The 27003-nt window shown below is 45.5% G+C and overlaps 1 protein-coding gene across 7 annotated transcripts in view; it reads left to right on the forward strand.

Annotated features, from left to right (window-relative positions):
* The first annotated feature begins 2940 nt into the window (after positions 1 to 2940).
* The window catches only part of LOC105470786 (SUMO specific peptidase 5), a 78517-nt gene continuing 54454 nt past the window's right edge, over positions 2941 to 27003 (forward strand). For 5 of the 7 annotated variants that reach the window (XM_011723022.3, XM_024789442.2, XM_011723024.3 and 2 more), the window contains exons 1-2: positions 3519 to 3651; positions 23451 to 24994. In XM_011723022.3, coding sequence (XP_011721324.1) covers positions 23482 to 24994 — 1513 coding nt within the window. In that variant the 5' untranslated portion in view covers positions 3519 to 3651; positions 23451 to 23481. Of the gene's footprint in view, positions 3063 to 3518; positions 3652 to 12834; positions 12966 to 23450; positions 24995 to 27003 lie in introns of those variants that run through there. The other 2 variants (XM_011723023.3, XM_071090583.1) reach the window with 2 other exon arrangements.

Below are 27003 nucleotides of genomic sequence, written 5' to 3' on the forward strand. Positions count from 1 at the left end.
TCATCAGAGAAAAGCAAATGAAAATCACAATGAGATACCATCTCACACCAGTCAGAATAGCTATTACTAAAAAGTCAAAAAATAACATGCTGGTGAGGCTGCAGAAAAACGGGAACACTTACACTCTGTTGGTGAACATGTAAATTAGTTCAGTTACTGTGGAAAGCAGTTGGAGAGTTTTGTTTTTTTTTTTTTTTTGAGACAGAGGCTTGCTCTGTCACCCATGCTGGAGTGCAGTGACACGATCTCAGCTCACTGCAACTTCCGCCTCCCAGGTTCAGGCAATTCTGCCTCAGCCTCCACAGTAGCTGGTATTACAGGCACCCACCACCACACCCAGCTAATTTTTGTGTTTTTAGTAGAGAGAGGGTTTCACCATGTTGGTCAGGCTGGTCTCAAACTCCTTACCTAAGGTGATCTGCCCCAATTGGTCTCCCAAAGTGCTGGGATTACAGGTGTGAGCCACTGTGCCTGGCCTGGAGATTTCTCAAATAACTTAAAACAGAACTACCATTTGACTCAGCAATCCCATTACTGGGTATACATCCAAAAGAAAATAAATTATCCTACCAAAAAAACACATGCATTTGTATGTTCATTGCAGCACTATTCACAATACCAATGACATAGAGTCAACCTAGGTGCCCATCAATGGTGGACTGGATAAAGAAAATGTACATACACGCTATGGAATACCACGCAGCCATAAAAAATATGAAGTCATGGCCGGGCGCGGTGGCTCAAGCCTGTAATCCCAGCACTTTGGGAGGCCCAGACGGGCAGATCACGAGGTCAGGAGATTGAGACCATCCTGGCTAACCCGGTGAAACCCCGTCTCTACTAAAAAATACAAAAAACTAGCTGGGTGAGGTGGCGGGCGCCTGTAGTCCCAGCTACTCAGGAGGCTGAGGCAGGAGAATGGCGTGAACCCGGGAGGCGGAGCTTGCAGTGAGCTGAGATCTGGCTACTGCACTCCAGCCTGGGTGACAGAGCGAGGCTCCGTCTCAAAAAAAAAAAAAAAAAAAAGTATGAAGTCATGTCTTTTGCTGCAATACGAATGTAGCTGGAGGCTGTTATCCTAAGTGAAATAACGCAGGAACAAAAATCCAGTGAGCTGCTCTCATTTATAAGTAATGCTCTCGCTTATAAGTAGAAGCTGAATAATGAGTATTCATGGATATAAGGATGGCAACAATAGGCTAGGTGCAGTGGCTCATGCCTGTAATCCCAGCACTTTGGAAGGCCAAGGCAGGTGGATCACGAGATCAGGAGTTCAAGACCAGCCTGGTCAACATGGTGACACTCCGTCTCTTCTAAAAATACAAAAATTAGCTGGGCGTGGTGGTGGGCACCTGTAATTCTAGCTACTTGGGAGGCTGAGGGAGGAGAATTGCTTGAACCCGGGAGGCGGAGGTTGCAATGAGCTAAGATCGTGCCATTGCACTCCAGCTTGAGCAAAAAGAGTGAAACTGTGTCTCAATAATAATAATAATAATCTTACATATGTAATTGGTGTCTCAGAGAACAGGCATAGAGAATGCAGCAAAAACCATATCTGAAGAGGTAATGATTGAGAATTTCCCAAAACTGATGAAAGACATCAACCCACAAATCAGAGAAACTCAATGATATCCAAGACAGATAAATACAAAGAAAACAAAGATAGGGCACAAAACAAATGACTAAAAATCACTGACAGGCCGGGCGCAGGGGCTCACGCCTGTATTCCCAACACTTTGGGAAGCTGAGGCGGTTGGATCACGAGGTTAGGAGATCAAGACCATCCTGGCTAACATGGTGAAACCCCGTCTCTACTAAAAAAAAAAACAAAAACAGCCGGGCGAGGTGGCGGGCGCCTGTAGTCCCAGCTACTGGAGAGGCTGAGGCAGGAGAATGGCGTGAACCCAGGAGGTGGAGTTTGCAGTGAGCCGAGATCGCGCCACTGCACTCCAGCCTGGGCCACAGAGCGAGACTCCGTCTCAAAAAAGAAAAGAGAGGGCCTGGCGTGGTGGTTCACGCCTGTAATTCGAGCACTGTGGGAGGCCCAGGTGGGAGGATCACTTGAGCTCAGGGGTTCAAGATCAGCCTGGGCAACATAGGAAGAAGTCATCGCTACAAAAATAATGATAGTAATAATAATAATAACAAAAAAATTAGCCGGGAGTGGTGCAGGAGCCTGTGGTCCCAACTACTTTGGAGGATGAAGTGGGAGGATCGCTTGAGCCCGGGAGGCAGAGGTTACAGCTAGCCTAGGTTGTGCCACTGTACTCCAGCCTGGGCGAGAGAGCAAGACCCTGTTTGAAAAAAAAAGAAGAAAAAAGAAAAAAAAATCAACAGTAATTCCAGCCATTGTTTAGAAATAAGACTAAACAGCCGGGCGTGGTGGCTCAAGCCTGTAATCCCAGCACTTTGGGAGGCCTAGACGGGCGGATCACGAGGTCAGGAGATGGAGACCATCCTGGCTAACACGGTGAAACCCCGTCTCTACTAAAAAATACAAAAAACTAGCCGGGCGAGGTGGCGGGCGCCTGTAGTCCCAGCTACTCGGGAGGCTGAGGCAGGAGAATGGCATAAACCCGGGAGGCGGAGCTTGCAGTGAGCTGAGATCCGGCCACTGCACCCCAGCCTGGGCGACAGAGCGAGACTCCCTCTCAAAAAAAAAAAAAAAAAAAAAAAGACTAAACAAAGCTTTCGTTTGGAGAGGAGTACTTTATCTAGAGAGGAGTACTTTATCGTTAACATTGTTTAGAATTTTCTGACACATGGTGATAATTAAAAGCAAACCATCCTGCAGTTGGCTTCGGTATTGTTTTTATTTTCTCCACCATCAATGCATATCCTTATTGTCTACACAGGCTCTCAGCAACACACCCTTGGTATTCCATTGCAGTCACCTCCACTTTATTCTTCCAGATCGAGTATGTTCAAAACTGAACTCATCTTCCGCCATAAATCTGCTATTATTATGTCAGGACCTGTCAGAACACTGGCTTGTAACTTTGGAAAGCATTCACAGTTGAGGCGGGAAGGACACAGATAAAGAGGCCAATCCCAATACCGGGGTAAGATCAATGGGAAAACCAGAGAGGGGACGCCTGGCCAGGCCTCACGACGTCCAGAGCAGGGATGGGTCTTTAGCTTTCGGCGCAGGGGTGACGGGGTCAGCGGAGGGTCGGGGTGTACACTAGCTGCGGTCTGATTTAGCCCTTTTAGGTTAAAAGCTGGAGAATGGGCTGAAGTCTCAAACGCGCTTCGCAGCTCCTGAACGCAGCTCCCGAACGCAGCTCCCAAGCCAGCGCGTTCTGAGGAAGGCTGGGACTAAGGACGCGGTGACGGTCGGGGGCGGGGCGGCTGCGGGCCGGGGGGCGGGGCGGCTGCGGGCCGGGGGGCGGGGCGGGAGCACCGGAAGCGGGGCGGTGCCAGGCCCAGCCCCGCAGGCGGAAGGGCGCGGTGGAGGTGACGCGATAGGCCGGCGCCGGCGTCGCGGCAGCCGCTTCAGAGGAAGCTCGGCGGCTGTGGCCGCGGCGAGCAGGCCGGACGCCTCTTCGCTGGCGGGGCTTCTCCTGGAGCTGACGAAGGCGGGGCCCGCGGTCCAGGCTGCTGCCGCGTCGGGGCCGGTGGCGGGGCAGCTGCCAGGAACGAGGGTCGCAGGTAAGCTGGGACGTGGGCAGCCAAATGACGGATTCAGCGATCGCCTGGCGGGGCTGGCTGGGGCCATTCCCGCGCCGGTGCGCGCCAGCTCAGCGCCCGGTCCGGAGGCCTCGAGCCGCCCTCCCCCGCCCGAGCCGGAGGCCGCGGTCCGTCTCGGCCACAGTCTGCCGTTCCGGGGGAGGCGCGCGAGCTGGTCCCGAGGGGCCGCTGCCCTGCGCTCTCACTCCAGCCGGGCTGTGCGGCGCAGGCACCGGGAAGCTGGCGCCCCCCAGCTCCTCACGAAGCCGGGAAAGCTCTGGGAGGAGGAGCGGCTGTCACAGGCCTCCGGCTCCGGCCGCCTTGGAAGTCCGGGTTTCTTATTTGCTCAGACCGCTCTGCCTCCTTCCGGCCTTGGTTCTTTCCCTCGCCCTCCCGGGACCCTTTTCCAGAGAGCCCGGTTGGGCATGAGCGCGGCGGGAGATGTCTTTTCCCTTCAGTCTGCGCTGAGTGGTATCGTCCCCCGCTCTGCGCCCTGTGGCCACTCTGTCGCGGGAGGAGGGATGCGGAGAGGATGTGGGAGTTTTGGACTTAGAGCCAGAATAGCCGAGGTGAAATCCTACCCTGCTGTCTGGTAGTGTTTTTTCATCTCATGCTAGGCATTTCGACCTTTTTCACCCCAGGTAAAGTGGGACTTTCTTCTACCAATATAAATTATAGTGTTTGGAGAATTAAATGAAGAAAGCAGACGTTATGAAATGTTTTGAGAATCTGGTTAAATTTAAGAATATCCAGGACACTTCATGATAGGTTCCTAATTCTGTTGTTTTGCGTTTTGCCCGGAATAACTAACCTTGGTATGGAGAAAGGTGCCCGGAGATGCCAGGCACTTGTGTGGTCAGAGCCTAACTGCAGTCTCTGTTTTGGGTGGGCAGCATCAGGAAGAAACCAGACTCTCTCCTAGCCATCCACATGTCTCACGCTTGTTGATAGCACATTATTGGTATAAGGGATGGCTTGTATCAGTTTTGATCTTTACTCAACGTAGCTTTTTCCCAGTGCATCTTTTCTAGGAGAAAAGCTTGGTTTGTAGGGGAGGGTGATGGGGAGAGGGGCTTCATTTACACCTTGGCTCACAATTTTTTTTTTTGGCGAGGGGACTGGGTCTCACTGTAACAGGCTGGAGTGCAATGGCGCGATCTTTTTGGCTCACTGCAACCTCCGCCTCCCGGGTTCAAGAGATTCTCCTGCCTCAGCCTCCAGAGTAGCTGGGATTACAGGTTCCCGCCATCACACCTGGCTAATTTTTGTATTTTTAGTAGACACGGGGTTTCACCATATTGGCCAGGCTGGTCTCGAACTCCTGAGCTCAAGTGATCTACCTGCCTTGGCCTCTCAAAAGTGCTGGAATCGGCCAGTCGCGGTGTCTGACGCCAGTAATCCCAGCACTTTGGGAGGCGGAGACGGGCGGATCACCTGAGGTTGGGAGTTTGAGATCAGCCTGACCAACATGGTGAAACCCCATCTCTACTAAAAATACAAAATTAGCCAGGCGTGGTGGCGCAGGCCTGTAATCCCAGCTACTCGGAAGGCTGAGGCAGGAGAATAGCTTGAACCCGGGAGGAGAGGTTGCCGTGAGCTGAGATCACGGCATCACACTCCAGCTTGGGCAACAAGAGCAAAACTTCCTCTCAAAAAAAAAAAAAAAAAAAAGGTGATGGGGTTACAGGCATGAGTTACTGCGCCTAGCCTATATCACTTGGTAAATTAGCCTTTTTTTTTGGGTATTATGTGAACCCTTCAAAAATCATAGAAAAATTGAAATTTAACAGTATTTTGCTTTTATTCTAGCTTGTCATAAACCCAGTGCTCTATACACAGGCCTGCCTTTCTGCCTCCTCTATCCTGGCATGCATGGCCTTACTTCGTGTTATTAGCCAGCTTCCTATGGAGCTCAGTTTGGGAACAGGGGATTCTGTGCTTCTCTAGTTGCCAAACATCTGATTGAAGTAGATCACCTTGGCATTCGCGATATTAAGCATGTCTTTGCGAGGTTTTAGTTCCTGTTTCTTTTCCGGGTTAGATTGTATACTCTGTTACGTATTTAAAGAATTTAGTAGACGCTTAGGAGGGGTCAACTGATAAGGTGGTCACAGTGTTTCACATGTATTTTTCTTACCCATTATGGTGAAACCCTTGTGACTTTTTTTGGGGTGTGGGTAATATTTTCAAAATTAGGGTAAATAGGCCATCAGGCTGAGTTGCGCATTCTCTTTTAGGGAAATACATTCATTCTCAAAGTATTCTTTGGTAGCCTTCTCATTGCTTTAGCAGTTCCTACTCTTATTATTAGTAGAGCCGGAAATGGACCTTATATTACAGATTCTCCAAATATACTAAATTATGTTTTCTCTAAAATGATCATGTTTATAGCATGTTGATTTTCTTTTTTCTTTTTTTTGAGACAGAGTTTCAGTCTTGTGCAGGCTGGAGGCAACGGCTGGATCTCAGCTCGCTGCAACTTCCGCCTCCTGGGTTTAAGTGATTCTCCTGTCTCAGCCTCCCAGGTAGCTGGGATTAGAGCGCCCACCACCACGCCTAGCTAATTTCTGTATTTTTGGTGGAGACGGGGTTTCACCATGTTGGCCAGGCTGGTCTTGAACTCGTGACCTCAAGTGATCTACCTGTCTTGGCCTCCCAAAGCGCTGGGTTTACAGGTGTGAGCCACCATACCCAGTCAGCAGCATGTTGATTTTCTACAACCAGATGACAAAGGACATTCTGAAGTCACTGATTTAAAAAGTCATGTTGGCCTGGCGCGGTGGCTCATGCCTGTAATCCCAGCACTTTGGGAGGCCAAGGTGTGTGGATCACGAGTCAGGAGTTTGAGAATAGCCTGGCCAACACAGTGAAACCCCGTGTCTACTGAAAATACAAAAAAAAATTAGCTGGGCATGGTGGCGGGCGCCTATAATCCCAGCTACTCGGGAGGCTGAGGCAGGAGAATCGTTTGAACCCATGAGGCGGAGGTTGCAGTGAGCTGAGATTGCACCATTGCAATCTCGGCCTAGGCAACAGGGTGAGACTCTGTCTCAAAACAAAAAAACAAGTCATGTTAACACATAGGTTGTCTAATATATTCAGAGTCTAGAGAGACCTGGTATGTATCTGAGAAACCAAATAGCTGAATCTCTAAAATTTTATTTTTGTGTCTGAAATACCTTAATTCTAAAGTTTTAATTGATGTTGAATTTCAGATTCTGACAGGAGACAAATAGAGGTATATGTAAAGGGTTAGTATGAACCCAGGGTTACAGTTTCAATCTAAACTGATACTGCAGATTTAACATTGAAACAAAGCAGCTCTAGGGAGTTGTAACAACCTAGCAAAAAGTGAAGGTTAGAAGTCACTGACGGGCTCTTGAGGCAGTCTTCTGACTCTCAAACTACTTGAGACTAAAATTTTCAAGAATTTTTTAACTTAATTTTTTAAAGATATAATTTATGGCTTGGCGCAGTGGCTGTCGCCTGTAATCCCAGCACTTAGGGAGGCTGAGGCCGGTGGATCACCTGAGGTCAGGAGTTTGAGACCAGCCTGGCCAACATAGTGAGACCCTGTCTCTACTAAAAATACAAAAATTACCTGGGTGTAGTGGCACACACTTGTACTCCCAGCTACTCAGGAGGCTGAGGCGGGAGAATCTCTTGAACCTGGGAGGTGGAGCTTGCAGTGAGCCTGGGCGACACAGTGAGACTCCCTCTCAAAAAAAAAAAAAAAAAGATACAATGAAATACATAGACTTTAAGAGTTTTTGTTTTTTAAAGCATATGTACACAAAATGGAAGACAGAAAAACAGCAAAAACATTTTGGAAGTTGGAATGCAGATTGATTTAAGCAGTCCGCCCGCCTTGGCCTCCCAGAGTGCTGGGATTACAGGCTTGAGCCACCACACTTGGCCGATATAACTTTTTCATAGTGAAGCTTCAGTTAACCTGTACAGTGGCTGCGCTGTGAACTTTCACCCAAATATTGGGCTCGTTAAGGGGCTGTTCAGGCTTGGGGCTGTCCTAGGGTCAGTGAGTATCTATCTAACAAGAGTGTAAACCTCACTTCTGTTTCCCTTGTGTGTGTGTGTTTTATCTTTGAAGGAATGTTGGTATTTGGTCAATATGAACATACAGCAGCATGGCTGGGAATACAGGGGCAGAAATGTAAAGGAAACCGATGTGAAGTTTGCTTTTAATTCCTGGGCCGTTTTATTTGAGAACCTTCAATGGCAGTGTCTTGTCATTGCTCCAGGGTCAGATTCCCTAAAGAAGGGACCTCCTACTTGGAGAGTACAAATCGGACTTCCAGCAGTCTGGTTGCTAAACTGAGGGAAAGGCTGAAGGTCTTAAGCATTCATTTTATAAACATTCATTCATGTTCATTTAACTCAACTATTTTCAGTAAGATGACCTCATTCTCAGCTGGACCAGTTGAAAAGCGTTCCAGTCCAGGAATTCTTTGTTTTTACATAGGATTGTTTTAAGCTGCTACATGTGGTTAGTGGCTGCCATATTGGATAGTAGAGCTGCACTATCCAATATGGTAGCCGCTGGCCATGTGTAGCAGCCTAAATCTAAATAATTAAAATTAAAGGTTTAGTTCCTCACTTGCACTAGACACATTTCAAGTGCTTAATGGCCACATTTGCCCAGAGGCTACCATACTGGGTAAGACATTTTATTGGGCTGTGCTGTTGTAGTTTAGAGAAGAAGACTCCAGGTTTCTTCAACGATGGGTAGGGGATAGTTGGCTGGTTTTGTGGCGTGTGGGAGGATATTTAAATCATTTGACCAATCCTTTTATTTTTAGCATCATATTCACATTCACATCCCTCTGTAGAACAATTCCTGACCTGTTTTGAGGTATTGTTCTTTAAATTGCTTTCCTCCCTGCAAGCTTGAGATTTAACTTTTTTTTTTTTTTTTTGAGACAGTCTCGCTCTGTTGCCCAGGCTGGAGTGTAGTGGCATGAACTTGGCTCACTGCAACCTCCACCTCCCAGGTTCAAGCAATTCTCCTGCCTCAGCCTCCCAAGTAGCTGAGATTACAGGCGCACGCCACCATGCCCTGCTAATTTTTGTATTTTAGTAGAGATGGGGTTTGCCAAGTTGGCCAGGCTGGTCTCAAACATCTGACCTCAGGTGATCTGCCCGCCTCAGCCTCCCAAAGTGTTGGGATTACAGGCATGAGCCATGGCATCCGACTGATATTTATTTTTATTTATTTATTTATTTGTTTTTTCTTAAGACAGGGTTTCACTCTTGTTGCCCAGGCTGAAGTGCAATGGTGTGATCTTGGCTCACCGCAACCTCCACCTCCTGGGTTCAAGCGATTCTCCTGCCTTAGCCTCCTGAGTAACTAGGATTAAAAGCATGCACCCATCATGCCCGGCTAATTTTTGTATTCTTAGTAGAGATGGGGTTTCTCCATGTTGGTCAGGCTGGTCTTGAACTCCCAAACCCAGGTGATCTGCCTGCCTCGGCCTCCCAAAGTGCTAGGATTACAGGCGTGAGCCACCGCGCCCAGCCCCAACCAAGATTTAACTTCTTTAGATCTTTAAGTCAATCCACGTTCCAACTTTCAAAATGTTTTTGTTGTTGTTTGGTCTTCTATTTTGTGTATGTATGCTTTAAAAAACAAAAGCCCTTCAGTTTTATGTATTTCACTGCAAGTGAATTATATCTTTAAAAAATTAAGTTAAAAAATTCTTAAGATGTTGATCAAAGGATGGAAAAGTCTCATATTGGAGGAATAACTTTTAGTGATCTATCCCATTGCATGGGAACCACAGTTTAGAATGAAGGCCAGATGCGGTGGCTTAACGCCTGTAATCGCAGCACTTTGGGAAGCTGAGGCAGATCACCTGAAGTCAGGAGTTCGAGACCAGCCTGACCAACATGGTGAAACCCCGTCTCTACTGAAAATAAAAAATTAGCTGGGCGTGGTGGCGCATGCCTGTAATCACAGCTACTTGGGAGGCTGAGGCAGGAGAATCGCTTAAACCCTGGAGGTGGAGGTAGTAGTGAGCCGAGATCATCCATTGCATTCCAGCCTGGGCAACAAAAGCGAAACTCTGTCTCAAAAACAAAAAAAAAAGAAAAAAAGTGTATATTTCAAAATTGTTGTTTTTTTTTTTTTTTTTTTTTTTGAGACGGAGTCTCGCTCTGTCACCCAGGCTGGAGTGCAGTGGCCGGATCTCAGCTCACTGCAAGCTCCGCCTCCCGGGTTCATGCCATTCTCCTGCCTCAGCCTCCCAAGTAGCTGGGACTACAGGCGTCCGCCACATCACCCGGCTAGTTTTTTGTATTTTTTAGTAGAGACGGGGTTTCACCGGGTTAGCCAGGATGGTCTCGATCTCCTGACCTCGTGATCCGCCCGTCTCGGCCTCCCAAAGTGCTGGGATTACAGGCTTGAGCCACCGTGCCCGGCCTCAAAATTGTTAAGAACAACAGATTTTTATTGTTCTCATGACAAAACATAAAGTTGGTGAGGTGATGAATATGCTAATTAGCTTTATTGAGTCTTTCTACAGTGTATATATAGATCAAACCATGACATTGCATTCCATAAATATACACAATTATTTGTCAATTAAAAATATGTAAATTACAACCTGGCCAACATGGTGAAACCCCCTTTCTACTAAAAATATGAAAATTAGTCAGTCCTGGTGGCACACGCCTGTAGTCCCAGCTACTTGGGGGGCTGAGGCTGGAGAATCCTTGAACCTGGGAGGCAGAGGTTGCAGTGAGCCGAGATATGCCACTGCACTCCAGTCTGGGTGACATAGTGAGACTCCGTCTCAAAAAAAAAAAATTAATTTTAATTAGTTATTTAGGGATGGGTCTTGCTATGTTGTCCAGGTTGGTCTCAAACTCTTGCCCTCAAAGGATTCTTCTGCCTCAGCCTCTTGAGTAGCTGGGATTACAGACATGTACCATGGTGCCTGGCTGGTTTTTTTCTTTTAAAAAATTAATTTATTCGCTCACATCTGTAATCTTAGGTACTCAGAAGGCTAAGTCAGGAGGATCACTTGAGCCTGGGAGTTTGGGGCTACAGTGAGCCATGGCAGACAGAATGAGACCTTCTTTTTAAAAAAAAGAAAAGAAAAAAGATTAAGGGAAATTTTTTTATTCTTAATGAAGTTTTAGGAGGGAATGATGGTAAAATGTGTCTGCTTAATCTGCAGTCTTTATCCACAAGTAAAGTACTTCATCAGAATTTAAACACGTATAAGAATCTCCGTTAAAAAATGTTTCAGCTTTACCCAGGCTTCCTGAGCAATTTTTATGTATCGCCTTCTTTATTCCACCTTGGTTTTTGTCCTTTCCCTTGTACTAAAATTTCTCCTGCAAATGTCAAGAGAATTCGGTGAACACTTTTAATCCTTATCTAGCTTGACTTCTCAACAACCTTTGACCATTTCCCTCTTTTTAGAAACTTGTTCTAGCTTTGCTGATACCACCTTTACCTGATTTTCCACCTTATCTCCCTGGTCATTCCTTTCCACTTTCCTTTGCTTAGTCTTCTTTCTTTATCTCACTCTTAAATCCTGGAGTTCCACCTGAGCACACCTGTATTCCGAGCACTTTGGGAGGCTGAGTTGGGCGGATCACCTGAGGTCGGCAGGTCGAGACCAGCCTGAGCAACATGGAGAAACCCGTCTCTACTAAAAATACAAAATTATCTGGGCGTAGTGACACGTGCCTGTAATCCCAGCTACCTGGGAGACTGAGGCAGGAGAATTGCTTGAACCCAGGAGGCGGAGGTTGCAGTGAGCGGAGATCATGCCATTGTGCTCCCGCCTGGGCAACAATAGTGAAACTGCCTCTCAAAAAAAGAAAAAAATCCTGGAGTTCCTTGGGATATTGCCCTAGGGTACATTCTCTTCTACCTTTTGCAAATTCTTTCTAAGTGATCTTATCATTTTCTATAGCTTTGGTTACTCTTAAGCTGAAAACTGGAATTCACATGATGTCCTCTTTTCAGAATTCTTGAACTGTGTATCCAATGGTATATATCCACTTGGATTTCTAATGGTCATCTCAAATTCAACATGTGAAAGACTAAAGGCATAGTCAGTATAACCTTCCCCTAATCTATCTCCATCTGTGTTTCATATCAGTGATACCACTATCTACCTAGTAACTGATACTGGAACTTTTACTCCCTACAGATAGGCTTTTGACAAATGACAAATCCTTTCTGTGTCCTGAAGATTGATTCACTTTGCTACATCCTCCCAGTTTTTCAGTCTAAGAAACTGTCACACTGTATCTGCATTGATTTACCTGTAACAGACTTCTAATGGGTTTCTTCTGCTGTGACCTTCTCCTAGGCATTCTGCACATTGCAGGTAGAATGATTTTTTTCAAGAATGTGAATCAGATCTTTGTCTTTCAGTGGCTTCATACCAACCTTATGTTAAGTATCACCATCATGAATTTAGCTCTTCTGTTCCTTACCTACCCCTTTGGTGCCTGTGTTACTGAAGTTATTTCCGTTCCTTGGAATACTGAATTCTCTCTCTTGCCTAGTAACTCTTGCTCATCATTTGTCTCAGCTGAAAAATAATTTCTTCAGAGAAAAAATAATTTCTTCAGAGAGGTGTTTCCTGACCCTTTTGCCAGATATTTCCGTTGTACCCTGAATGTGACTTTTTTTTTTTTTTTTTTTTTTGAGACGGAGTCTCGCTCTATCACCCAGGCTGGAGTGCAGTGGCCGGATCTCGGCTCACTGCAAGCTCCGCCTCCCGGGTTCCCGCCATTCTCCTGCCTCAGCCTCCCGAGTAGCTGGGACTACAGGCGCCCACCACCTCGCCCGGCTAGTTTTTTTTTTTGTATTTTTTTAGTAGAGACGGGGTTTCACCGTGTTAGCCAGGATGGTCTCGATCTCCTGACCTTGTGATCCGCCCGTCTCGGCCTCCCAAAGTGCTGGGATTACAGGCTTGAGCCACCGCGCCCGGCTTTTTTTTTTTTTTTTTTTTTGAGAGAGAGTCACCTAAGCGAGAGTGCAGTGGTGTGATCATAGCTCAGTGAAACTTTGACCTGCCATGCTCAAGCGATCGTTCCACCTCACCCTCCGGAGTAGATGGGAACACAGGCATGTACCACCACTTTTGACTAAGTTTTTCTTTTTTATTTTTTTTTTTGAGACAGGATCTCCCTGTGTTGCCGAGGCAGGTGATCTTGAACTCCTGGGCTCAAGCGATACTCCACGTCTGCCTCCCAAAGTGCTGGGATTACAGGCATAAGCCACCATGCCTGGCTGATATTGGCAGTATACCATAGTAAGAGTTTATTTGAATTATGTTATTTCATATTAAGAAGTTTGTTTATATATGTGATTTTTTTCCACTGACAAGGTAAAACAGTACTCTAGAGATTCCTAAATTTTCTCTGTTTACACCCTCCTTAATATGTTTTTTACATGTCCCTAAGCTTAATAGTTTAATTTATTAAGTAATTAGGTTCAAATAGCTTGAGAAGTATCTATGGGCCGGATGCGGTGGCTCACGCCTGTAATTCCAGCAGGCAGATCATGAGGTCGGGAGATTGAGACCATCCTGGCTAACACAGTAAAACCCTGTTTCTACTAAAAATACAAAAAAATTAGCCGGATGTGGTGGCAGGTGCCTGTAGTCCAGCTACTTGGGAGGCTGAGGCAGGAGAATGGTGTGAACCCAGGAGGCGGAGCTTGCAGTGAGCCGAGATCGCGCCACTGCACTCCAGCCTGGGCAACAGAGCAAGACTCTGTCTCGAAAAATAAAAATGAAGTATTTATGTTCTCACAACCGAATCGACATCTAAGAAATCCACAAATTGAAAGACAAAATCAAGATAGATGTGGTGGCTCATGTCTATAATCTCAGCTGTTTTGGTGGGCGGATCACTTGAGTCCAGGAGCTTAAGACCAATCTGGGCAACACAGACCTTATTTCTACAATAAACAAACAAACAAACAAACAAATAAATAAATCGCCAGGCTTGGTGGTGTGCGTCTGCTGTAGTCCCAGCTACTCAGGAGGCTGAGGGAGGATTGCTGGAGCCTGGAAAGTTGAGGTGAGCTCTGGTTGCACCACTGCAGTCCAGCCTGGGTGACAGAGTGAGACACTCAAACAGAAATAAGGAAGAGAAAGATAAAATGACGTTTTAATTTCATTCTTAAATAACTGCAGTTATTTACTGCATATACTTGTTGGGCACTACAAAACATAAACCCTGGAATCGTACTGGACGTGGCCACCCACATTACCTTTTACCTTTTTAATTAAAACAAAAAAATTTTTTTTTTTGGCTGGGCATGGAGGCTTATGCCTACAATCCCACCACTTTGGGAGGTTGAGGTGGGAAGATCATTTGAGACCAGGAGTTCAAGAGCAGTCTGGGCAACATAACAAGAACCCATCTCGCTACTTTATTTTATGTTTTTAATTTCTAATTTTAAATATTTATTTAGAAACGGAGTCTCACTGTGTCACCCAGGCTGGAGTCCAGTGGCATGATCTTGGCTCATTGCAACATCCACCTCCCTGGTTGAAGCGATTCTCCTGCTTCAGGCTCGCAAGAAGCTGGCCATTATTGATGCCCACCACCACACCTGGCTAACTTTTGTATTTTTAGTAAGAGGGTTTCACCATGTTGACCAGGCTGGTCTCGAACTCCTGACCTCAGGTGATCTGCCATGCTTGACCTTCAAAAGTGCTATGCTTACAAGTGTGTGCCACCATGCCCGGCCACCATCTCGCTATTTTAAAAAATAAGTAACATTTGTTTATATCTTTGTTTTCTCCACTCATTTTTTGCTCTGAATTGGTATTTGCACAATATTTTTTTAAAATCACAGCAACCAACAGATACTCAGCTTTGCAAAGATTATGATATCATCAAAAGGAATATAGTGTGATCTATTTTGAAACTGAACTGTCTTGAACTAGTAGTTTACAGAGTGTTTGACGAGTATAGAAGATCACTTTTTCCCTGTAATTTAGAATTTCCTGTGGTGCTCTTGTGAGTTCTCTGCAGAATCCCAGGTTACCTTGGGCACAGTTTAGGAACTGTAATCCTAAACTGTTGATAGTTTGGTGTGTATGCTTTTAGACATTTTTCTTCAAAGATTCAAGCATATATTTTTCCTTTTAACAAAAGTGGGCTGGTACTTATTGGTCAGCAACTTGATTTTTTTCATTCAACAGTGTATTATGGTAAAGGTGGTGGGTTGAACATATACATTTAATTTCATGCCAGCCTGAAAATTTCATTAAAACAATAGAGGACTTAACTCTCTAGATCGAGCCGGGCGCGGTGGCTCAAGCCTGTAATCCCAGCACTTTGGGAGGCCGAGACGGGCGGATCACGAGGTCAGGAGATCGAGACCATCCTGGCTGACACGGTGAAACCCCGTCTCTACTTTAAAAATACAAAAAACTAGCCGGGCGAGGTGGCGGGCGCCTGTAGTCCCAGCTACTTGGGAGGCTGAGGCAGGAGAATGGCGGGAACCCGGGAGGCGGAGCTTGCAGTGAGCTGAGATCCGGCCACTGCACTCCAGCCTGGGCGGCAGAGCGAGACTCCGTCTCAAAAAAAAAAAAAAAAAAAAACTCTCTAGATAACAAAGAACAGGAACAATAAGAAGAACAACAATATTGTGAAAGCTGGAAAGCAGGCAAGACTAATGGCAACTAATTCGCCAACTTGAGAAAGCTGTATCCCAAACCAACAGTGGAGAGAGCCTTCAAATAGTCATGTTATGTTACCAAACCCTTTAAAAGTCTCAAGATTAGCTGTGTCATGTACTGTGGAGGTGAAGGTGGGACAGAAAATATGAGGAGTTGTTTGAAAGTCTGTTTCAGACAAGTATTTCCACACCTGACCTCCCTTTCTTCTCTGCATAGACATAAACAGGGTAACCTGAGACTTACTATCTGGAGTAGAAAACGATTGTTATCTGGACTGAGGGATACCATGCATAGTTAAGGATAAGGTACTATGCCTTATAGTGGAAATCTGTGTACTGAAGGCAGAAACCGTTAGCCTTTTTTCCTGACTTAGTTCTCAGAATCTTGCCCCTTTCTGCTGTTTCCCATTCACCAAAAGCAGCCTCTTTCAAGTCTTTGAGGTATTGCTTTGGTATAAACAACATGTCTTTAAATTACCTTTTACATTTTTTAGATTTATTTTTGAGATGGAGTCTTCCTGTCACCCAGGCCAGAGTACAGTGGCATGATCTCCAGTCACTGCAACCTCCGTCTCCCAGGTTCAAGTGATTCTCCTGCCTCAGCCTCCCGAGTAGCTGAGATTACAGGCACCTGCCACCATGTCTGGCTAATTTTTGTATTTGTAGTAGAGACAAGGTTTCACCGTGTTGGCCAGGCTGGTCTCGAACTCCTGACCTCAAATAATCTGCCTGCCTCAGCCTCCCAAAATGCTGGGAGTACAGGCATGAGCCACTGTGCCCGGCCTAAATTACCTTTTTATAATGTAACTTTTGGTTACTTAGTTTATGCTTTATCTGTTGACTTGAAGATGAAGATTTTCTTTTTCACCTCTGTTCCCCACGTCTGTGTACCTGCATACTTCTTATCTTCCCTCCAAGATACCACTGTATCTTCCCACTGTAGGGATACCATAATTTTTTCTAGAACTAATTTTCTTTTTTTTTTTTTTGAGACGGAGTCTCGCTCTGTCACCCAGGCTGGAGTGCAGTGGCCGGATCTCAGCTCACTGCAAGCTCCGCCTCCCGGGTTCACGCCATTCTCCGGCCTCAGCCTCCCAAGTAGCTGGGACTACAGGCGCCCGCCACCTCGCCCGGCTAGTTTTTTTTTGTATTTCTTAATAGAGACAGGGTTTCACCGTGTTACCCAGGATGGTCTCGATCTCCTGACCTCGTGATCCGCCCGTCTCGGCCTCCCAAAGTGCTGGGATTACAGGCTTGAGCCACCGCGCCCGGCCAGAACTAATTTTCTTGAATGGGGGCACTGTTACCATTCCAGGTGAGATAATTCTTCATTGCTGTGTTTATTGCATATATTTACCGTCCTTGGACCCCAGCAGTAAATGTCAATACCAACTTGGATGTATTACAGCAACCAAGAATTTCCTACACATTTCCAAATGTTGGGTTGGAGTGGTATGGAGTATCTGGTTGAGAAGCGTTGGGTTAGATCTATGTTTAGCTTATTACTGTTATGTAAATGGTAGTCATAGTTAAACCATGTAGTACACCAAGGTTTACAACCACTGTTTTCCCTTTCTTGTACATATTTCTGTTGTCCCTGAAGTTAATTGTCTTTATCTTTTGTTTAGTGTTGTCTGTACCTACTGCTAACTGCAGACTCTCTTCTGGTTGTCTGTATCTCCTTTATTTGCACTCATACATTTTAGAAATTCTATCGATATCACATTCTTGGAGCCTTTTGACCGACTTTTGACCGCTCCCTTCTGGATTGGTGGCCCTCCAGACTTGAGGCACATTGTCATTCTGCATCTATTTTTACTGTTATCTTTAGTATTCTCTTTGCCTGACCCTTGTTTTGGATCTCATTTCCTGCATCCTGTGTCTTCTTGACTTACTCTTATTTGCCAGAGTACCTCCTCCTGTGACTCTCTAAGAAGGATGCATGGGAGGTAAATATTTTGATAACTTACATCTCTGTAAACGTTTTTTGTTAGTAGTTATGTTAGTTTCAGTCTGTCATTTTGTGGTACTTTCTGGGAGATTGCTCAAAATTTTAAATGTTTCAGTGTTTCACTTTTAACTTCGAAATCACTTCAAATTTACCAAAAAAAATTGCAGAATATTACAGCTTTTCTATATGTTTCACCTAGCTTTGTTCTGATGTTTTGTTTCAGTTTTTTGTTTGTTTGTTTGTTTGAAGACATGGCCTTGCTCTGTTGCCCAGGCTGGAGTGCAGTGGCATGATCTCGGCTCACTGCAACTTTTGCCTCCTGGGTTCAAGTGATTCTCCTGCCTCAGCCTTCTGAGTAGCTGGGATTACAGGTTCATGTTACCACGCCCGGCTAATTTTTGTATTTTTGGTAGAGATGGGGTTTCTGTATGTTGGCCAGGCTGGTCTCGAACTCCTGACCTTAGTTGATCCACCCACCCCTGCTTCCTAAAGTGCTGGGATCACAGGCATGAGCCACTGCGCCCGACCTTGCTTCAGTTTTTAAGAAGACAGAGTCTTGCTATGTTGCCCAGGCTGATCTTGAACTCTTGGGTTCAAACAATCCTTCTGCCTCCACCTCCCAAGTAGGTGGGTCTATACGTGTTCACCACTGTACCTGGCCTCTCCAATGTTACAGAATTACAGCACATTGTCAAGGCCAGGCAATTAACATTGAGAGAATACTGCTAACTGATCTACACACCTTATTCCAATTTTGTCAATTGTCACATTTCTTTTTCTGAACTGAGACTCAAGCCAGGATTACACCTTTCTTTTTTTTTTTTTTTTTTGAGACGGAGTCTCGCTCTGTCGCCCAGGCTGGAGTGCAGTGGCCGGGTCTCAGCTCACTGCAAGCTCCGCCTCCCGGGTTCACGCCATTCTCCTGCCTCAGCCTCCGGAGTAGCTGGGACTACAGACGCCCGCCACCTCGCCCGGCTAGTTTTTTTTTTTTTGTATTTTTAGTAGAGACGGGGTTTCACCATGTTAGCCAGGATGGTCTCGATCTTGTGATCCGCCCGTCTCGGCCTCCCAAAGTGCTGGGATTACAGGCTTGAGCCACTGCGCCCGGCCTACACCTTTCTTAATTGTCGTCTCAGTGTTTCATTCTAGGACAGTTCAGTCTGTCCTTGTCTTTCAGGACTTTGATTGACGTGATCGAAGAGTATTAGCCAGTTATTTTATTTTATTTTTTTTGGAGGTGGAGTTTTGCTCTTGTCTCCCAGGCTGGAGTTCGCTGGTGCGATCTCTGCTCACTGCAACCTCTGCCTCCCGGGTTCAAGCAATTCTTCTGCCTCAGCCTCCCAAGTAGCTGGATTACAGGCACGTGCCACCATGCCTGGCTAATTTTTGTATTTTTAATAGAGACAGGGTTTCACCATGTTGCCCAGAGTGGTCTCAAACTCCTGGGCTCAAGCAATCCACCCACCTCAGCCTCCCAAAGTGCAGGATTACAGGCTGAGCCACGATTCCCTGCCGGTTGTTTTTAATATTTTTTCTATTATAAACAGTGTTGCAATGAATAGCCTTGTACATGTGTATATTTGTATTATTGTAGGCATGTCTTCAGGGTAAATTCCTTAAAGTGGGGTTGCTGGATTAAAAGGTAAATGCTTTTGTAGTTATTAAATGTTACCAGATTACTCTCCAAAAAGATTGGAACAATTTGTAGTCCTCCTAACAAAGTGTGGAAAGGCCCCTCTTCCCCACCAAGAGAATGTGTTATAATTTTTGCCAATTGCCTTATAAATGAAGTTGGACATCTTTCTTAAGCTTAAGAAACATTTAAAAAGCTTTATTTGTAAATTGTCTCCTTATGTATTTTTCCTATTTTCCATTAGGCTTTTTTTCAGTTATCCCTTAATTTAAGAGTTCTATCTATGTTAGGAATATTAGGCCTTTATGATACATGTTGAAAATATTTTTTTCTAGTTTAACAGTTATCTTTTCATTTTGTTCATTTATTTTTTTTTTAACTTCCAAGCTTTCTGTTTTTAGTTTGTGCTCTTATTTTTAATTTTCAAGACCCCTTTCTTGTTTTTGACCATTCCTTTTGAAAAAGAATAATACCCTGTTCTTTTTTTTCGATGGATATAATATTTGCTTTTGCTTCTTTGAAGATAGTATTCGGTGTTTTTTTTTTTTTTTTTTGAGACAGAGTCTTGCTCTGTCACCCAGGCTGGAGGCTGGAGTACAGTGGCTCAATCTCAGTTCACTGCAGCCTTCACCTCCCAGGTTCAAGCAATTCTCGTGTCTCAGCCTCCCGACTTGCTGGGATTATAAGCACGTGCCACCACACCTGGCTAATTTTTTTTGTATTTTTAGTAGGGTCAGGGTTTCACCCTGTTGGCCAGGTTGGTCTTGAACTCTGACCTCAAGCGATCCGCCTGTCTTGGCCTCCCAAAGTGCTGGGATTATAGGTGTGAGCCACCACACTCAGCTCCCTCTTTTTTTTTAAATTGTGGTAAAATATACGTAACATAAAATTTACTGTTTTAGCCATTTTTAGGTGTACAGTTCATTGGCATTAAAGTACATTCGCATTGCTGTGCAACCATCACCACCATCCATCTCCAGAACCTTTTTATCTTCCCAAACTGAGATTCTGTGCCCATTAAGCAATAGCTCCCTTTTCTCCCCTCCCTGTTAGTTTATAAAAGTTAACTAATCTATATATAGGTTTTACTTTTATCTGTTTCTTTTGGTCTGTTTTTATCCCTAGAAGTCTGGTGATTCTTGGTCATCCTTTATTTTTTTATTTTTTTATTTTTTTGAGACGGAGTCTCGCTGTGTCACCCAGGCTAGAGTGCAGTGGTGCAATCTCAGCTCACCACAACCTCTGCCTCCCAGGTTCAAGCGATTCCTGTGCCTCAGCCTCCCAAGTAGCTGGGATTATAGGCATGTACCAGCATGCTCAGCTAATTTTTGTATTTTTAATAGAGATGGGGTTTTGCCATGTTGGCCAGGCTGGTCTCGAACTCCTGACCTCAAGTGATCTGCCTACCTTGGTCTCCCAAAGTGTTGGGATTACAGGCGTGAGCCACCTCGCCCAGCCCATCTAGTTGTTTTTAAGAATGACCACTAAGAAACTGCTTGGGAACTCTTAACACATGGTGAGACATGCCAACTTTGGGGTACACTGTGGGCTATGCTGAGCCATTTTGTGGGGGTAATGTCTTTATCTTTATGGATTTGTGTGTGTGTGTGTGTGTGTTTGTGGACTAGTTACAGTCTCCAGAAAAGAATCTTCAGTCTGCTTGTATGGATAAGACAGACTGCTAGCATTCTGGGAGATGAGTGGCAAAGTGTGTTTGGAGTCTCATATGCAGTATATAATTCCATCTTCAAACTATGCCTGGAGTCCCTCTGTCTGCAGACTTTCCATTTTACTCTTTCTTTCTTTTTTTTTTTCTTTTCTTTTGAGACAGAGTCTTGCTCTGTCGCCCAGGCTGGAGTGCAGTGGTGCAATCTCGGCTCACTGCAATCTCTGCCTCCCGGGTTCAGGGAGGCGTGGTGGCCCATGCCTGTAATCCCAGCACTTTGGGAGGCCGAGGCAGATGGATTACCTGAGGTCAGGAGTTCGAGACCAGCCTGGCCAACATGGTGAAACCCCGTCTCTACTAAAAATACAAAAATAATTAGCCAGGCATGATGATGGGTGCCTGTAATCTCAGCTACTTGGGAGGCTGAGGTAGGAGAATTGCTTGAACCTGGGAGGTGGAGGTTGCAGTAAGCCAAGATTGTGCCTGCCTCAGCCTCCCGAGCAGTTTGGACTACAGGCACCCGCCACCATGCCCGGCTAATTTTTTTTTTTTTTTTTTTTTTGTATTTTTGGTAGAGACGGGGTTTCACTGTGTTAGGCAGGATGGTCTCAATCTCCTGACCTCATGATCCGCCCACCTCGGCCTCCCAAAGTGCTGGGATTACAGGCGTGAGCCACCGTGCCCGGCCTTCCATTTTACTCTTTCTAAAGGATAAACTTCCAGTCTCGGGTAGGGGAGGGTCACTTGACTGCCATGTGGAGTTAAGTAGGGATCTGAAGTCTAATTGCTTCTTAAACTTGAGGCCACCCTATAGAGTAATTGTTCAGACTTGTTTTGTTGAGACAGCCCCAGATATCACCATCTGTAGGTTTTTTCTCCCTGAATGATCTGTTTTCCCCCAGGGACTGGTCACCTTCCTGTGGGTATAGAGCTTCTTGCCAGTCTTATGGAAGCTGAGTAGGGAAGGGCCTGGAGGGGAATTCACGGTATAAACTCATTTATCCTCCTGGCTCTGTGCTCAGCTGTACATGACATACCGGACTATCCTGGGTCATCCGCCACAAAAAGTGAAACTTTCATTATCTGCCGGGGTAGGAGATGGTATCTAGGAGTTTCACTGCTTCTTATTCAGACTTTGAGCCAGCCCTGCCTTTTCAGCACCACCCATACTCCTGACTTTCATAGGTATATGTTGCCTCCACTTCTGAGCCTTTCTGCTTTCTGAGGTCCTGTAGCTTCTTTTTTTTTTGAGACAGAGTTTCACTCTTGTCTCCCAGGCTCGAGTGCAGTGGCGCAATCTTGGCTTACTGCAACCTCCACCTCCCAGGTTCAAGCAATTCTCCTACCTCAGCCTCCCAAGTAGCTGAGATTACAGGCACCCATCATCATGCCTGGCTAATTATTTTTGTATTTTTAGTAGAGACGGGGTTTCACCATGTTGGCCAGGCTGGTCTCGAACTCCTGACCTCAGGTAATCCATCTGCCTCGGCCTCCCAAAGTGCTGGGATTACAGGCATGGGCCACCACACCTGGCCCTGTATTCTCATTTGTGAAATGAAGGACAGGGAAGGGAGAGGAGACCAAATACCACTTAAGACTGATTCCATATTGACTTAATTATAATTTGCTCATAGCAAAATAATTTGTTTTGTACAGCAAATTTTTTTTTTTTTTGAGACGGAGTCTCGCTCTGTCGCCCAGGCTGGAGTGCAGTGGCTCGATCTCAACTCACTGCAAGCTCCGCCTCCGGGGTTCACGCCATTCTCCTGCCTCAGCCTCCCGAGTAGCTGGGACTACAGGCTGTACAGCAAATTTTTAAAAGAAAGAGCAGGTACTTTTGCTCTGTATAGTCATGTGCCAGTAGATATTTAGTAAATACATATGATGTCAACATCTCAAGAGGGAGGCCAGGCTCCTTTGTTACCAGTCAAAGACTCTCTGGGTAGCCATGCAAGGACAGCACTTTATCAAATGCTCTCACCCAGTGATGGTTCTGGATCTCAAGTGAATATAAGAAAAAAGAACCAACACAAGCATACACACATATACTGCAGAAACACACTCTAGAGACAGTAGATGGAAATGAATGACAGTTAAAACCAAATGATAACTTCCCCTCAGGATTTAATAAGATCTAATATTAGTGAAGGCTCTTTAGTCTAGAAAGAAAGGCACCAGCCACTGCAGGTAGAGTGGAAGAAGCACTAGACCGAATCAGAAGCCAATATTTTAATTTCAACTTGCTAACAATTTACTCAGAAGTGCTGTATTATCTTTCTGTGTACACGTTTTCTCTGGGGAAAAAAAAATGGAGGACTGAACACATGTTTACCTCAGTTCCCTCTCCAAATCACACTGAGGTTACAGAAATCACATTTTTTTTTTTTTTTGAGACGGAGTTTCCCTTTTGTCGCCCAGGCTGGAGTGCTGTGGCACGATCTCAGCTCAGTGCAACCTCTGCCTCCCGGGTTCAAGCAGTTCTCCTGCCTCAGCTGGGATTATAGGAGTGAGGATTACAGGGCTCAAGCAATCCTCCCACCTTGGCTTCCCAGAGTGCTGGGATTGCAGGTGTGAGTCACTGTGCTTGGTCTAAAATGACTCTTAAGTTTATTTTTCTTAGAGGCAGGTGTACAGCAAATGGCTTCTTGTTAGAGTACTCATGTCCTCCCTCCTCTCAGTTTTCATTGTGATGAAAACCTTGGTCAGGTAAGATTTCATTGTGTCTAATAGTCTAAATTGAAGAATATGTACTCTTTTTTTTTTTTTTTCAATTTTCTACCTTAATTACTGTGAATATGTCTTCATGACCTTATTTTTAGATAGAAATATAACTTCCTTCTCTTCTTTACAGCTGCATCCAGATCTCATTATGCATCAGGAAAATGAAAAAACAGAGGAAAATTCTATGGAGGAAAGGAATCCACTTAGCCTTTTCTGAGAAATGGAACACTGGGTTTGGAGGCTTTAAGAAGTTTTATTTTCACCAACACTTGTGCATTCTGAAAGCTAAGCTGGGAAGGCCAATTACTAGGAATAGACAGTTGAGACATTTCCAGGGTGGAAAGAAAGCCCTTCAGATCCAGAAAACATGGGTCAAGGATGAACCCCCTTGTGCTAAGACCAAGTTCAGTGTGGATACTCCACATGCTAGCACTCTGTCCTCTCCAGTGAAAAGAAAGGACACTAAACACTTCGTTTCCTCCTCAAGGACTCTCCTGAGACTCCAAGCAGAGAAGTTGTTGTCATCAGCAAAGAATTCTGACCATGAATACTGCAGAGAGAAAAATCTCTTGAAGACAGTTACTGACTTTCCATCCAATAGTGCTTTAGGTCAGGCCAATGGTCACAGACCTAGGACAGACCCACAGGCTTCTGACTTTCCCATGAAGTTCAATGGGGAGAGCCAAAGTCCAGGGGAGAGTGGCGCGATTGTGGTCACCTTGAGCAACCACAAGAGAAAGGGCTTTTGTTACAGCTGCTGCCAAGGGCCGGAGCACCACAGGAATGGGGGACCCTTGATTCCAAAGCAGTTCCAACTTAACCGACATAGAAGAATCAAATTATCTCCTCTTATGATGTATGAGAAATTATCCATGATTAGATTTCGGTACAGGATTCTCAGATCCCAGCACTTCAGAACCAAAAGCAAAGTTTGCAAGCTAAGAAAAGCCCAGCGAAGCTGGGTACAGAAGGTCACTGGGGACCATCAAGAGACCCTTAGGGAGAACGGTGAGGGTGGCAGTGGCAGCCCATTTCCTTCCCCGGAACCTAAAGACCCTTCTTGTCGGCAGCAGCCGTACTTTCCAGATATGGACAGCAATGCTGTGGTGAAGGGGACGAACTCTCATGTGCCTGATGGCCACACTAAAGGAAGCCCTTTCTTGGGCAAAGAGCTTAGTTTAGACGAAGCATTCCCTGACCAACAGAATGGCAGTGCCACACACGCCTGGGACCAGTCATCTTGTGCTTCTCCGAAGTGGGAGTGTACAGAGCTGATTCATGACATCCCCTTACCAGAACATCATTCTAATACCATGTTCGTTTCAGAAACTGAAAAAGAAATTACGACTCTGGGTCAGGAAAATCGGACAAGTTCTCTTAGTGATGACGGAGTAAAACTGTCAGTGTCTGGAGCAGATACATCTGTGAGTAGTGTAGATGGGCCTGTGTCCCAAAAGGCTGTTCACAGTGAGAACTCATACCAGATGGAGGAGGATGGATCTCTCAAGCAGAACATTCTTAGTTCTGAGTTGCTGGACCACCCTTACTGTAAAAGTCCACTGGAGGCTCCCCTGGTGTGCAGTGGACTCAAACTAGAAAATCAAGTAGGAGGTGGAAAGGACAGTCAGAAAGCCTCTCCAGTGGATGATGAACAGCTGTCAGTCTGTCTGTCTGGTATGCACTTTTCCCTTATTCTTCCCCAGACTCCAAGCTCACACTTGCTGTCCATTATCCTTGCTAATAAGAGTCCTACCTTTTTCTCCCACACATGGATTTTTCTTTAAACCAGTTAGTCTTCTTGAAGCCTTTTATATTACTGCATTGTGTAGATGTTCCATAATTTAATCCTCATGGACAGTTGCATTGATTCCATGTTTTTCATAATCTTAGAGTGTGATGAAATTATTTCTTTACATTTATACATTTGTTTCTGTAAGCTAAATTCTCATTATTAGAATTGGTGAAGTAATATTCACACTTAAAATTTTAAGAGAATTGAGTTAACCTCCAAAAAGTTGAACGGGTTTACACTTGTTAAGCTTTGCCAGTCTTATAGATCACAGAGTTTTGTTTTGATTTGCATTTTTGAGTTTTAAGTTTGAACATCTTTTTCTGTGTTTATTGGCCACTTTTGTGTGTGTCCATGGTTTTCCTTTGCCTATTTTCCTTTTTTTGAGATGGACTCTTACTCTGTCGCCCAGGCTGGAGTGCAGTGGTGCGATCTTGGCTCACCACAACCTCTGCCTCCCAGGTTCAAGTGATTCTCCTGTCTCAGCCCCCCGAGTAGTTGGGATTACAGGTGCCAACCACCACGCCCGGCTAATTTTTGTATTTTTAGTAGAGATAGGGTTTCACCATGTTGGCCAGGCTGGTCTCTCGAACTCCTGACCTCAGGTGATCCACCCACCCTGGCCTCCCAAAGTGCTGAGATTACCAGCGTGAGAAACTGTGCCCAGCCCCTTTGCCTATTTTTCAATTGGATTGTTTCTGTTTTGTTTTCTTTTTAGTATAGGAGACGCTCTATGTACCAGGCACTATACACCCTAAGAAGGGTGCAGCAATGAACAGAATATATGACCTTCAGGGACCTTGGTATCATTCTAGTCATAAAAATGTTAAATTAATTGCTGATTATAAATGTCGTAAGAATGGTCCCTCATGAAAGGTAAAAGCCTTCAGTACCCCAAAATTGTTTGATATTTTTGCTTAATAGAAGTTTTCAGTTCTTACATAGTAAAACTTATCTCTCCTTTTTTATATTTTATTTTTTGGAGATGGAGTCTTGCTCTGTCACCCAGGCTGGAGTGCAGTGATGTGATCTCGGCTCACTGCAACCTCTGCCTCCTGGTTCAGGCAATTCTCCTGCCTCAGCCTCCCAAGTAGCTGGGACTACAGGCACACGCTGCCATACTGGGCTAATTTTTTGTATTTTAGTAGAGACGGAGTTTCACCATGTTGCCCAGGCTGGTCTCGAACTCCTGAGCTCAGCAATCTGCCTGCCTCATCCAGTCTGCCCAAAGTGCTAGGATTACAGGTGTGAGCCACTGCGCCCAGTCAAAAACTTACCTGTTTTGGACTTTGAGTCTTCCAGTTTGTTTTTTTTTTTTTTTTTTTTTTTTTTGAGACAGAGTCTCGCTCTGTCGCCCAGGCTGGAGTACAGTGGCCGGATCTCAGCTCACTGCAAGCTCCGCCTCCCGGGTTTATGCCATTCTCCTGCCTCAGCCTCCCGAGTAGCTGGGACTACAGGCGCCCGCCACCTCGCCCGGCTAGTTTTTTGTATTTTTTAGTAGAGACGGGGTTTCACCGTGTTAGCCAGGATGGTCTCGATCTCCTGACCTCGTGATCCGCCCGTCTCGGCCTCCCAAAGTGCTGGGATTACAGGCTTGAGCCACTGCGCCCGGCCGAGCCTTCCAGTTTTTATGTCATGCTTTTTTTTTCTTTTTTTTTTGAGACGGAGTCTCGCTCTACCGCCCAGGCTGGAGTGCAGTGGCCGGATCTCAGCTCACTGCAAGCTCCGCCTCCCGGGTTTATGCCATTCTCCTGCCTCAGCCTCCCGAGCAGTTGGGACTACAGGCGCCTGCCACCGCGCCGGGCTAGTTTTTTGTATTTTTTTAGTAGAGACGGGGTTTCACCGTGTTAGCCAGGATGGTCTCCATCTCCTGACCTCGTGATCCGCCCGTCTC

The sequence above is a fragment of the Macaca nemestrina genome, chromosome 2 (genome assembly GCF_043159975.1).
Source record: "Macaca nemestrina isolate mMacNem1 chromosome 2, mMacNem.hap1, whole genome shotgun sequence".
NCBI classification, from domain to species: domain Eukaryota; kingdom Metazoa; phylum Chordata; class Mammalia; order Primates; family Cercopithecidae; genus Macaca; species Macaca nemestrina.